Source organism: Bos indicus, chromosome 19 (assembly GCF_029378745.1).
Source record: "Bos indicus isolate NIAB-ARS_2022 breed Sahiwal x Tharparkar chromosome 19, NIAB-ARS_B.indTharparkar_mat_pri_1.0, whole genome shotgun sequence".
Lineage (NCBI taxonomy): Eukaryota > Metazoa > Chordata > Mammalia > Artiodactyla > Bovidae > Bos > Bos indicus.
In genome coordinates this window covers 47,804,211-47,816,884 of record NC_091778.1, presented here as the reverse complement: position 1 = coordinate 47,816,884, position 12,674 = coordinate 47,804,211, and the positions used below count along the sequence as shown (strand labels likewise).

The window sequence follows — 12,674 nt, the reverse complement described above, 5'->3', positions numbered from 1 at the left end:
ATACAATGTTGTAAAGTAAAAATAATAATAACAATAATAATTTTTTTAAGTTTATTTTTTAATTGAAGTATAATTGCTTTACAAAATTTTGTTGCTTTTTGTCCAACATCAACATGTTTACTTTCTGTCTTGAGTCATCTTTACCGTCTTCTGTCTCAATGTCAAGTAAGAGTTTTCAGAGATTACTTTTATAGAAGCCCATATTCTCCAGACACCCTGAACAATTCAAATATGTCTTAAATACTTACCATCACCTGGTAGATTGTGTGTCAGATTAGTAATTTCTTTTTCTGTAAAGTTCATCCCCATGTTTTGCAAAAGAGTACCCACTTTATTGACATCAATAATCTTATCTTGTGAAAAAGAAAAGTATGTACAAAAACTTATTGGTTCTACAGTGTGACCATTGATGTTACTTACTGTGCATTATGATTACAGCTTTGTCTGTATAGTCAAAGCTATGGTTTTTCCACTAGTCATGTAGAAATGTGAGAGCTGGACCATAAAAGAAGGCTAAGTGTTGAAGAATTGACGCTTTTGAATTGTGATGCTGGAGAAGACTCTTGAGAGTCCCTTGGACAGCAAGGAGATCAAACCAGTCAATCCTAAAGGATATCAACCCTGAATAGTCATTGGAAGGACTGATGCTGAAGCTGAAGCTCCAATACTTTGGCTACCTGATGCAAAGAGTCAACTCATTAGAAAACACCTGATGCTGGGAAAGATTGAAGGCAGGAAGAGAAGGTGATAACAGAAGACGAGGTGGTTGGCTGGTATCACTGACTCAATGGACATGAGTTTGAGCAAACTCCAGGAGATGGTGAAGGACAGGGAAGCCTGGTGTGCTACAGTTCATGGGGTTACAAGAGTTGGATGATTTAGCAACTGAACAACAACTTCTTCATCCACCTTATCAAGAAGGCCAAGATTTAATAAGGTCTGTTCATATATATACGAAGGGGGTCAATAAGGGTATTTGAATTAGAATTGATATATTCAAAATGGTTAAGCAGGTTCTTAATTATTTACAGCAAATGGTAAAATAAATGAAAATGAGTAAAGTTTATTTTTCTTTTCTGAACTCCCAGATTAGATACCTTAACTCCTAACAAAAACTGACCAGCAAGTTGTTTCCATTCATTTGGATGACTATGTTATTCAGACCCATCTTACTGCTTAAAACAACTAAAATCTTGAATAAAATATAACAAGCATCATTTTGAAAGCAACGAAGAGCTGAAAGAGAGTAAGGAATTACTAGTCCAAAGTCTCATGAAAAACAGGAAGCTAGGCAGGTAAGCATAGTGCCAGGAAGAGGCACTTCCTCTTTTTCCTGGAGCTTCTTAATGAATCGCTCACAGTGTTCACGGGGCACTCTTACTGTGCACACCCACTGAGGCATGTATGGCATCATTTATATCCATGGAGGCCCAAACTACAACAAATTGGGCACAGCATCATCATCACATGATCTAATCTTGACTCAGAATAATGCCAGTCCATATTGAATGTGGAAGATTTTGATGTTCAATCTAAATTTGAAAGGATAGTTGGTATTTCTGTACCAAAGAAAATAAGAAATAATGGTGCACCATATACCTTTGTATTTCTTCATGTTGGGGTTTTTGACTAGGCACGATAATAAGCAAGTACATGCAATAAGTACTCTGACCACATAAGTGATTTCCAAACCCTAAGAAATCAATAATCTCCTCACTTGGGAATATATTACACAAAAAATGGAAGATTTAAAAAAAACAGACAAACATCCTACTAATAAAAGTCACACAGAAAGACATTCACATAAAGAACAGCCAGACCTGGGGGAAGCCATATACTTATGTGTCTAGGGGAGGGGAATGAGGGCCTAGGGTTAGACCAACCAATATTAAAACATGATAAAGCTGTCATATTCAAAGCAATTTAGTATTAGTATATGAATAATCAGACCAAGAGGACAAAATATGAATTCCCAACACAGGCAAGTGCATATAAAAACTAAGTATATAGTTAAGATGGTATCTCACATTATAGGGAATGAAGATAGAACTTTAAAGAAGCACTGGGATGACCCAGAGGGATGGTATGGGGAGGGAGGAGGGAGGAGGGTTCAGGATGGGGAACACATGTATACCTGTGGCGGATTCATTTTGATATTTGGCAAAACTAATACAATTATGTAAAGTTTAAAAATAAAATAAAATTAAAAAAAAAAGAAGCAATTTGTGACAACTGTTTTTTGTTGTTGTTTAGTCACTAAGTTGGGTCCAATTCTTTGTGCCAATTGTATAGCTATTTTCAAAAAGATAAAATAGATCTCTATTTCCTGATAGAAATCAATGTAAAGTGTGTACTATCACATATGAAGTATTCTTGTCCAAAAAAATGTTAAAATTGAAAATAATTAAACCCTTAGAGCTGACTTCTAGTTATAAGGAATACAAGGGTTAGAGGAACAAGACAGATGAGAAAACAAATTTAGTAAATGGGATATTCTACAAGATAACTGGAAACAGATACAGTTTCTTCAATAAATTAGAGGTTTATTAAAAGAGGAGGAGGAAGAAGGAGGATCAGCTTTATATTCCATGAGATTCAAGTGTCTTAACAGATACAGGGTGTAAACTTTGGTGTTTGACTTAAATAAACTATTAACAACTGTAAAAATATTAGAGATAAGAAAATTTTAAATTAAATTATATAATGGCATTGAAGTAATGTAAAAAATGGTCTGTATTTTTAAGACATGCATATTTAAGTATGTAAGAACAAAATGATGTTGGAACTTGTTTTGAACTATTTCAGTCAGAAAAATAAAAACAAAAAGAAACAAGTGTAACAAAATCTTCATACTTGTTGGTGACAGGAACATGTAAGAAAGAATAATTATATTATTCTATTACTACTTTTGTATATGTTTGGAAATGTTTATTATGGCCCAAAGGTGGAAAGAACTCAAATGCCTATCAACTGATAAGCAGATAAAGAAAATATATATCCATACAATGGAATATTATTTGCCAACAAAAAGGAATGAAGCAGCATACTCATGTTCATAGCAGCATTATAAACAACTAGAATGTGGAAGCAACCCAGTGTTCACTGATGGATGAATGGATAAGCAGAATGTGGGATGCACCTACAGTGTAATATTACTGAGGCTTAAAAGGCAGGAAATTCCAACATATGCTATAACATAGGTGAACCTTGAGGACATTATGCCACATGAAATAAATCAGTCATTCCACTTATATGAAATCAGGGGGATAGAAAGTCATAGGGACAGAAACAGAATGGTGGCTGCTAGGGGCTGGGATAAGGGGCAGTGGGGAGCTTTTGTTTAATGAATATAAAGTTTCAATTTGCAAAATGAAAAGAATTCTGGAGATGTATGATGGTAATGGTTGAAATTAAAAGACGCTTACTCCTTGGAAGGAAAGTTATGACCAATCTAGAGAGCATATTCAAAAGCAGAGACATTACTTTGCCAACAAAGGTCCATCTAGTCAAGGCTATGGTTTTTCCGGTGGTCATGTATGGATGTGAGAGTTAGGCTGTGAAAAAAGCTGAATGCCAAAGAATTGATGCTTTTGAACTGTGGTGTTGGAGAAGACTCTTGAGAGTCCCTTGGACTGCAAGGAGATCCAACCTATCCATTCTAATACAATTATGTAAAGTTTAAAAATAAAATAAAATTAAAAAAAATAAATAAATAAAGGAGATCAGTCCTGGGTGTTCATTGGAAGGACTGATGCTAAAGCTGAAGCTCCAGTACTTTGGCCACCTGATGTGAAGAGCTGACTCATTTGAAAAGACCCTGATGCTGGGAGGGACTGGGGGCAAGAGGAGAAGAAGATGACAGAGGATGAGATGGTTGGATGGCATCACTGACTCAATGGACGTGAGTCTGGGTACACTCCAGGAGTTGGTGATGGACAAGGAGGCCTGGCATGCTGCAGTCCATGGGGTCGCAAAGAGTTGGACATGACTGAGCGACTGAACTGAACTGAACTGAACTGAATGGTTGTACAATAATATCAATTGACTTAATATCACTGAACTGTATACTTTAAAATGATTAAGATAGTAAATTTTATGTGTATTTTATCACAATAAAAATATTGAAAAAAAGGCAAAAAGAATGAATTAACTGATACATACTACAATACAGATAAACCTGTACATACTAAGTGAAATAAGCTAGTCACAAAACCCACAGATTATACCATTTATTTGAAATGGTAAGGCAAATCTACAGAGACAGAATATAGATTAGTAATTACATAGGGCTTGTAGGGTGACAGCTAAAGGGCATGAGATTTCTTTTTGGGGTGATCTGGGTATTCACAAAGTCCTTTGATAACTCTACTAACTATAATATAATCATAGTCACAATAAAGTAAATTATAATCTCAAAAGGGACACCCACTGGCTCACATTAGAGGGACATGAGGGTAGAATGAGGAGATGACAGAAAATAAACTGAAAGAAAGTAAAAAACGTTATATTTTGTATATAAAATTGTTTTTCCATTTATGTCATTGAGAACTGAATAGACTGCAATGGATTATAAGCTTCCCTGAGAACATGAGCTCCTAAATGCAAGTAGATCAAATATTTCTTACAAGAATAGAAGACAGTTAAGTTTGTGTGGGATAACGATGGCCACACTGTGGTATTAATAATTGGTATGAAGAGTGTAACAGTAAGCAAATGGCTGAGGCGTCTGTCAGTGGGCTACTGTAAGTACCAGCCACTAGCACTCTTTGTTTTTCTCTCACATTGAATGGAAACTTCTTTTATTTATTCTAATTCTTTCATTAAATATTTATTATAATATGTGAAAGGTACTAAGATGAGGGAGGGATAAAGATGCAAAATCAAGATCCAGGTATGGTCTCTGGCAAAAGAAGCTCACATTTTATAGATGAATGGTACTCATTTGTAATACAATGAGTTAAGAGTTGAGTGAAGGTTAACTCTCAGGATTCCAGCTTATATTACTAAGATAATAATGATGGTACTATAATAGTGAAAAAGTATGGAAATATGAGTCAAGTTAGGGTCCAGAGTTTCTCAATTACTGGACATGCTATTGGTATTATCTGTGGAACAATTCTTCAGTATGTTGAAAAGTCCCATTAATTGTAGAGCACTTAGTATCCCTGGCACTCATGCGTGCGTGCTCAGTCGTGTCCAACTCTTTGGGACCCTATGGACTGCAGCCTGCCCAACTCCTCTGTCCACGGGATTCTCCAGGCAAAAATACTGGAGTGGATAGCCATGCCCATCTCCAGGGGATCTTCCTGACCCAGGGATCAAACCCATGTCTCTTGCATCTCCTGCATTGGCAGACGGATTCTTTACCTCTGTGCTACCTGGGAAGTGCTCAGGGAATTTAATACTAATAGTATCCAATCTTAAAATCACCTGTGACAACCAAACATGCCCCCAATATATTTCTAAAAGCCCCATGTGGCTGCTTTCATAAAGTACCACACTGATAATTATGAACTGACCAAATCCATGATGTCTGAGGGACAGCATAGACATGTCCTATAGAAATTAAAATATACCAATTCAAAATTTGGGTGAGAAAATTGATCCAAAGATATAAATATGAACATTTTCAGGAATTATAGGGAAAATTAAGTTTTTTTGTGAGAGAGTGTTGAACAGAACAATAAACTGAAGACAACTGTTTTCTGCTCCCTGGGATTTATAGAAAAGAAGAAATAGGACTTACCTTTACATAATAAATTAATTCGTCTCAAGATCTACAAAATACCTTTTGGGTACTAAATGTCACTAATTTTAGAAATTCTCATACTCATATTTACAAACACAAATTCCTGTCAAAGGCACAGTTATTTCTAAAATACTCACCATTAGCTAGCAGGTTTTCTGTCAGTTTTTCCTTTTCCTTTTCTATGAGTTTAATCCTCATTTCCCCCAGAATGCTGTCCAAAGTACTCACGTTAACCTTCCCTCCTTAGGAAAGCAGTAGGAGTGGAAAATGACAAAAAACCAACGTTTCCAAGATATTAAAAATACATTCATGTCTGTGTATTACTAATTAGCTTGTGATACTGATATAAAAAAGGGGAGAAAATATAATTCATGTCTCTATACTATCATTTAACACTTTTAATAGGGCTATCAAGACTAATTTCCAATGTTCAGAAAAACTCAATAGGATAGCTAAATCTAGAACCTATTTCCTATTGCCTTTTCCTGGGGACAACCTGAAACAACAAAATGTGCCCAAAGTAGTTTAGCAGCTATTGCTGTAGACCACAGATCTCATCTTTCCCAACAATAACAAGGGGCCATTCTCCTTTGCTTTAACTCCCAGATCATTTCTGCTGAGTAACTGCTAATCCTTCACTTCAATGTTTGCTATGTAGACCTAGATTTGATTTTTCAATTAAAATGTTTTCATCTATTTCCACTCTCCTTGTCCCAATTTGTTCTCTTTTCCCTGACTCGTCTCTGGTCTTTTGTGGTCTTCAGAAACTTCAGCATTGTTTATGATTCACAGTGAAAGAAGTTGCTGATATAAGAAACTCAGTATAAGTCTTAAAGACAGAATTTATTTCTATTTAGAAATAGATTCTGTGAGGTTTTAAAATGTCTTCTTGGTGCCAGATTAGTAGCTTTAGAGATTCACTTCAGCATTTCATAAGCCCAAGACCTCTTGAGTGGTTAACTGCTATATTAAATGCTCAGTTATTAATTTTCAGATTCTATTTCTGATTTTAAAGTTTTTTGCCTATGAGATTCAACCTGATGTTTTACAGAAAAGTATATAACTTGTTGATATAATCATCCCCTTCCCTTTAAGAAACTGAGAGGAATAAACCCAAAGTTTAGTGATTCTTAAATGTAACCAAAAACTATTAATTCCTACATAATATGGTTATAGGTTTTAGTACAAAGACCATGGCTAAATAAATTATGTTCAAGTGTTTAAAAGATGTTCAGTAATAGAATAAAATCTCTTCCCTTGGCCACTCCACATAGAAAGTTTTAAAAGAAGTTGATGAACTGCTTAGTGAAACACAGCAATGGGGAAAACAAATTTCATGCTTCTACCCAATAAGCATGATTTTATTTTTTTTTTTTTGCTGACACCCAGAGAAATTTTTCTTTTTCTGAGTAAATTTCTTAGCAATTACTACTTTTTTGTTTCTTAGTCACTCTTCAGACTAGACAGTACTTATTTTCTTCTTTTCCATAAACTTTCAACAAATTATGATGTGTTCTAACATGTAATGCAGATTATCTGCAAAAGTACAGATGGATTAAAAGAAGCATAAGCATGCCATCAAAATATTAGAAGGGTGCAGCTATCAAGATTCAATATCCTATTCTTTTTTTTTTTGCTTATCTTTAAAGGCCTTCATACCATCAATCATCCTATTCTGATTGATCTTTCCATGGGCTTTAAGAAATATACTAATCAAAATCTCACAAAAGTGATAAAAAGACTCATTAAGCAGTATAGAAGCCACCATTTCACAAAGTCAGAACTTACATTTCCCTACAAAGTACAAATTTACTCTCAATAATTTTTTATAAAATATGAAATGGAGTAAACTGTTAAGAAGGCCCCTATTGCCTGGACTCCAGCATGCAGAAGCCCCTTCCCCATTTATTTTTTGTAATGTCTCATTTATTTTCATTCCAATACTTTTCAATGCCTTACTTTTCCCCCTTAATTCTCATTTTAAACTTTAGGACTTACAATGGATTAAAAAAATAAGAACCAGTATTTTTCATCAATGGTCACGGGATTTATAACTAGAGTCTACTGATTCCCAAACTAAAAATGAGATGACAGAGTTGGTATTTCTTCTTAAGATAAAACAATATTGCCTTCTAAAGGTTTTTTGGACAGTTTTTGTTTTCCACCTAGATAGGAAGCAGAATAGTTACAGAAATTCTTACCATTAATTGGCACATTGTTCACCAACTCATGTTTCTTTTCTTTGAGTTCTACTCCCATATTTCCAGGAACTTTTTTCATGTCATTGACAACCTCTCCTTCAAAGCAAAAGAAATGGAGACTTATGGTATTATTGTGAATGATGCCATGATTTGATATAATGTATAATATCATATATGATACGAATCGCCAGTCCAGGTTCGATGCATGATACTGGATGCTTGGGGCTGGAGCACTGAGACGACCCAGAGGGATGGTACGGGGAGGGAGGAGGGAGGTGGGTTCAGAATGGGGAACACATGTATACCTGTGGCGGATTCATGTTGATGTATGGCAAAACCAATACAATACTGTAAAGTAATTAACCTCCAATTAAAATAAATAAATTTATATTTTTAAAAAAGACTGTCTTCGCAGCATTACAATCAACTGCAGGATAAACAGGTACCTGACCTAACAAATAGGCCATTGGCAGTTCAGATAAAGACTTTCTTGTTAATTCTAGTATAATCTCTGCATGATAATCAAGGCAACAAAACAAGCAATTATGAGAATAACATTGCAGTAAATTAGGATGATACAGATTGCTGATATAAAATAAGTTTTATTAGCAAGTACTAGATTTATTATGAGTTCAACTCTAATTTTACCAAAACTTTTCTTCACCATTTGCTGTGTTGAACTAGAATTCAGCTTTCCCATCATATAAGAGAAGATATGCTAATTATTGGCAAGGAGTCCAGATAATGACTTTGGAAACAACAAAGTACAGTGAAGTTTTATTGCTAAAAGTTCTAGTATTTCAGTATCTAACTCTAGGCATTTATACTTTTTTTAAGGAGTATGGGAGTAATAGATTTTAAAAGCCCATAAAATCATAATGTGGAAAGAGCATTTAATTATAATTTAGTGGAAAGAATTCAGTTCTCAGCTTGTTAGTAGCATCTTCCTCTTTCCTTTAAATTCATTAATTATTTTATCTGTGCTGGGTCTTCATTGTTATCGTGGGATTTCTTTAGCTGTGGTGAGCAGGAGCTACTCTTCACTGCGGTGCGCCAGCTCTAGGGCACAGAACTTCAGTAGCTGCAGCTTCCCGGCTCTAGAGCACAGGTTCAGAAATTGTGCTACATGGGCTTAGTTGCCACATGACATGTGGGATCTTCTCAGACCAGGGATAGAATCTGTGTCTCACATATTGGCAGGCAAATTCTTTACCACTAAGCCACCATGGAAGCCCTTCCTCTTTGTTTAAATTTATTTTTTATTGAAGTATAGTTGAATATCAATGTTGTGTTCATTACTGCTGTAAAGCAAAGTCAGTCAGTAATAATATATATATGTGTATATATATATTTCATATTCTTTTTCATTGTGGCTTATTACAGGATGTTGAATATATTCCCCAAGCTATACAGCCATATCTTGGCTATTGTAAATAGTGCTGCTACGAACACAGGGATGCCCATATCTTTTTGAATTAAAGCTTTGTCTGGAAATATGCCCAGGAGTGGGATTGATAGATCATATGGTAATTTTATTTCTAGTTTGCTGAGGAACCTGCGTACTATTTTCCACAGTGGTGACACAAACTTACATTCCTACCAACAGTGTAGGAGGGTTCCCTTCTCTCCACAACCTCTCCAGCATTTGTTATTTGTAGACTTTTAATGATAGCCATTCTGACTGGTGTGAGGTGGTACCTCAATGAGGTTTTGATTCACAATTCTCTAATAATTAGCAATGTTGAGCATCTTTTCACGTGCCTGTTGACCATGTGCATGTCTTCTTTTGGGAAATGTCTCTTTAGGTCTTCTGCCCATTTTTTTTATTGGGTTGCCTATTTCTTTGCTATTGAGTTGTATGAGCTATTGTTATATTTTGGAAATTAAGCCATTGTCAATCACATCATTTGCAAATATTTTCTCCCATTCTGTAGGTTGTCTTTTTGTTTATTGTTTCCTTTGCTGTGCAAGAGCTTGTAAGTTTGATTAGATCCCATTTGTTTATTTTCATTTTTATTTCTATTGCCTTGGGAGACTGATACAGGAAAATATGGGTACATTCATGTCAGAGAATGTTTTGCCTATGTTCTCTTCTGGTATTTTTTGGTGTCATGTCTTATATTTAAGTCTTTAAGTCATTTTGAGTTAATTATTGTGTATGGTGAGAGGGTGTGTGCTGACTTCATTGGTTTACAAGCAGTTGTCCAACTTTCCAAACACATTTTACTGAAAAGACTATCTTTCTCCCATTATATATTCTTGTGTCCTTTGTCAAAGATTATTTGACTGTAGGTGTATGGATTTCTGGGCTCTCTATTTTGTTCCATTGATTCACATGTTTGTTTCTGTGCCAATACCACACTGCTTTGATTACTGTAGCTTTGCAGTATTGTCTGAATTCTCTACTTCTAATTCAGTGTCTACTAGTACATGAAGAATTGTGATATAGTAGATATTAAGCTGCTTAGGTCAAGGACTATGGTTGTTTTTACTTGCTATTGTATCTCTAGCACTTAGCAGAACATCCAATATGTGATGCTTAGTAATATTTATTGAATGAATAAATGGTAAAAACAAAAGTACCAATTTTAATATCAGTCAGTCAATCAGTCATTTCAGTCACTCAGTCATGTCTGACTCCTTGCAACCCCATGGACTGCAGCACGCCAGGCCTCTCTGTCCATTACCAACTCCCAGAGTTTACTCAAACTCATGTCCATTGAATCGGTGATGCCATCCAACCATCTCATCCTCTGTCATCCCCTTCTGCTCCCGCCTTCAATCTTTCCCAGCATCAGGGCCTTTTCAAATGAGTCAGTTCTTTGCATCAGGTATTGGAGTTTTAGCTTCAGCATGAGTCCTTCCAATGAATAGTCAGGACTGATTTCCTGAATGAATATTCAGGACTTGTTGGATCTCCTTGCAGTCCAAGTGACTCTCAAGAGTCTTCTCCAACACCACAGTTCAAAACCATCAATTCTTCAGCACTCAGTTTTTTTTTTTATAGTCTAAATCTCACATCCATACGTGACTACTGGAAAAACCATAGCTTTGACTAGATGGACCTTTGTTGGCAAAGTAACGTCTGCTTTTTAGTATGCTGTCTAGGTTGGTCATAGCTTTTCTTCCAAAGAGCAAGCATCTTTTAATTTAATGGCTGAAATCACCATCTGCAGTGATTTTGGAGCCCCCCAAAATAAATTCTGTCACTGTTTCCACTGTTTCCCCATCTATTTCCCATGAAGTGATGGGACCAGATGCCATGATCTTTGTTTTCTGAATGTTGAGCTTTAAGCCAACTTTTTCACTCTCCTCTTTCACTTTTATCAAGAGGCTCTTTAGTTCTTCTTCACTTTCTGCCATAAGGGTGGTGTCATCTGCATATCTGAGGTTATTGATATTTCTCCTGCTAATGTTGATTCCAGCTTGTGCTTCTTCCAGCCCAACGTTCCTCATGATGTACTCTGCATAGAAGTTAAATAAGCAGGGTGACAATGTACAGCCTTGATGTACTCCTTTTCCTATTTGGAACCAGTCTGTTGCTCCATGTCCAGTTCTAACTGTTGCTTCCTGATCTGCATATAGGTTTCTCAAGAGGCAGGTCAGGTGGTCTGGTATTCCCATCTCTTTCAGAATTTTCTATAGTTTATTGTGATCCACACAGTCAAAGGCTTTGGTATAGTCAATAAAGCAGAAATAATGTTTTTCTGGAACTCTCTTGCTTTTTCTATGATCCAACAGATGTTGGCAATTTGATTTCTGGTTTCTCTGCCTTTTCTAAATCCAGCTTGAACATCTGGAAGTTCATGGTTCACGTACTGTTGAAGCCTGGCTTTGAGAATTTTGAGCATTACTTTATTAGCATGTGAGATGAGTTCAATTGTGTGGTAGTTTGAGCATTCTTTGGCATTACCTTTCCTTGGGAAATTTTAATATGTTAAGAGGAAAAAAATCATTCTTATTTAAGCCAAATAAGTACTATCAAAAATATCAGCCCCAAACCCCAAATTCTCACTAGGGCACAATGATATCTAAGGCACTTACCATCAACTGGTATATATGGAGTTAGGTCAGTAGGTTCGTCAGTTGTGAGTTTGACTGCCATGTTTCCAAGAATAGCATCAAGATCCTGAACGTCAACTTGCAATCCTTAAAAAGATAAAGATGTGAGGAATTGATATAAAACTCAGAATATAATAAATATTAATGCCTATGTACTATGGTTATTAATTTCATCATAAAATAGAGGTCAAGGACATTTAAGTGTTTAAAGAAGATCATTAATGAACTAAAACTAATCTATTAATTTATATAACACAATCTGCTTTTTGTGAAAGCAGATTGAGAAAACACGCAGGTTAATTTTAGCAGAAAAAAAAACAAACATAACAGTTTTTATGTTCAGTTTGGTCACTGTATTTCACTACATGCTATGCTTAGTCACTCAGTCATGTCTGACTCTTTGCGACCCCATGGACTGTAGCCCTCCAGGCTCCTCTGTCCACTGGGATTCTCCAGGCAAGAATAATGGAGTGGGTTGCCATGCTCTCTTCCAGGGAATCTTCCCAACACAGGGATTGAACCCAGGTCTCTTGCATTGCAAGTGGATTCTTTTACCATCTGAGCCACCAGGGAAGCCCAAGACTATTGGAGTGGGTAACCTATACCTTCTCCAGAGGATCTTCCCAACCCAGGAATTGAACCAGGGTCTCCTGTATTGCAGG

The 12,674-nt window shown here is 35.9% G+C and overlaps 1 protein-coding gene across 7 annotated transcripts in view; it reads right to left on the bottom strand.

Moving 5' to 3' along the window:
* The window catches only part of LOC139177595 (uncharacterized), a 199,119-nt gene that overhangs the window by 132,348 nt on the left and 54,097 nt on the right, over positions 1–12,674 (bottom strand). For 6 of the 7 annotated variants that reach the window (XM_070773702.1, XM_070773703.1, XM_070773704.1 and 3 more), the window contains 3 exons: positions 11,995–12,099; positions 7,951–8,046; positions 5,887–5,991 (listed from right to left, as the gene is read on the bottom strand). In XM_070773702.1, coding sequence (XP_070629803.1) covers positions 5,887–5,991; positions 7,951–8,046; positions 11,995–12,099 — 306 coding nt within the window. The remainder of the gene's footprint in view (positions 1–5,886; positions 5,992–7,950; positions 8,047–11,994; positions 12,100–12,674) is intronic. The other variant, XM_070773705.1, reaches the window with a different exon arrangement.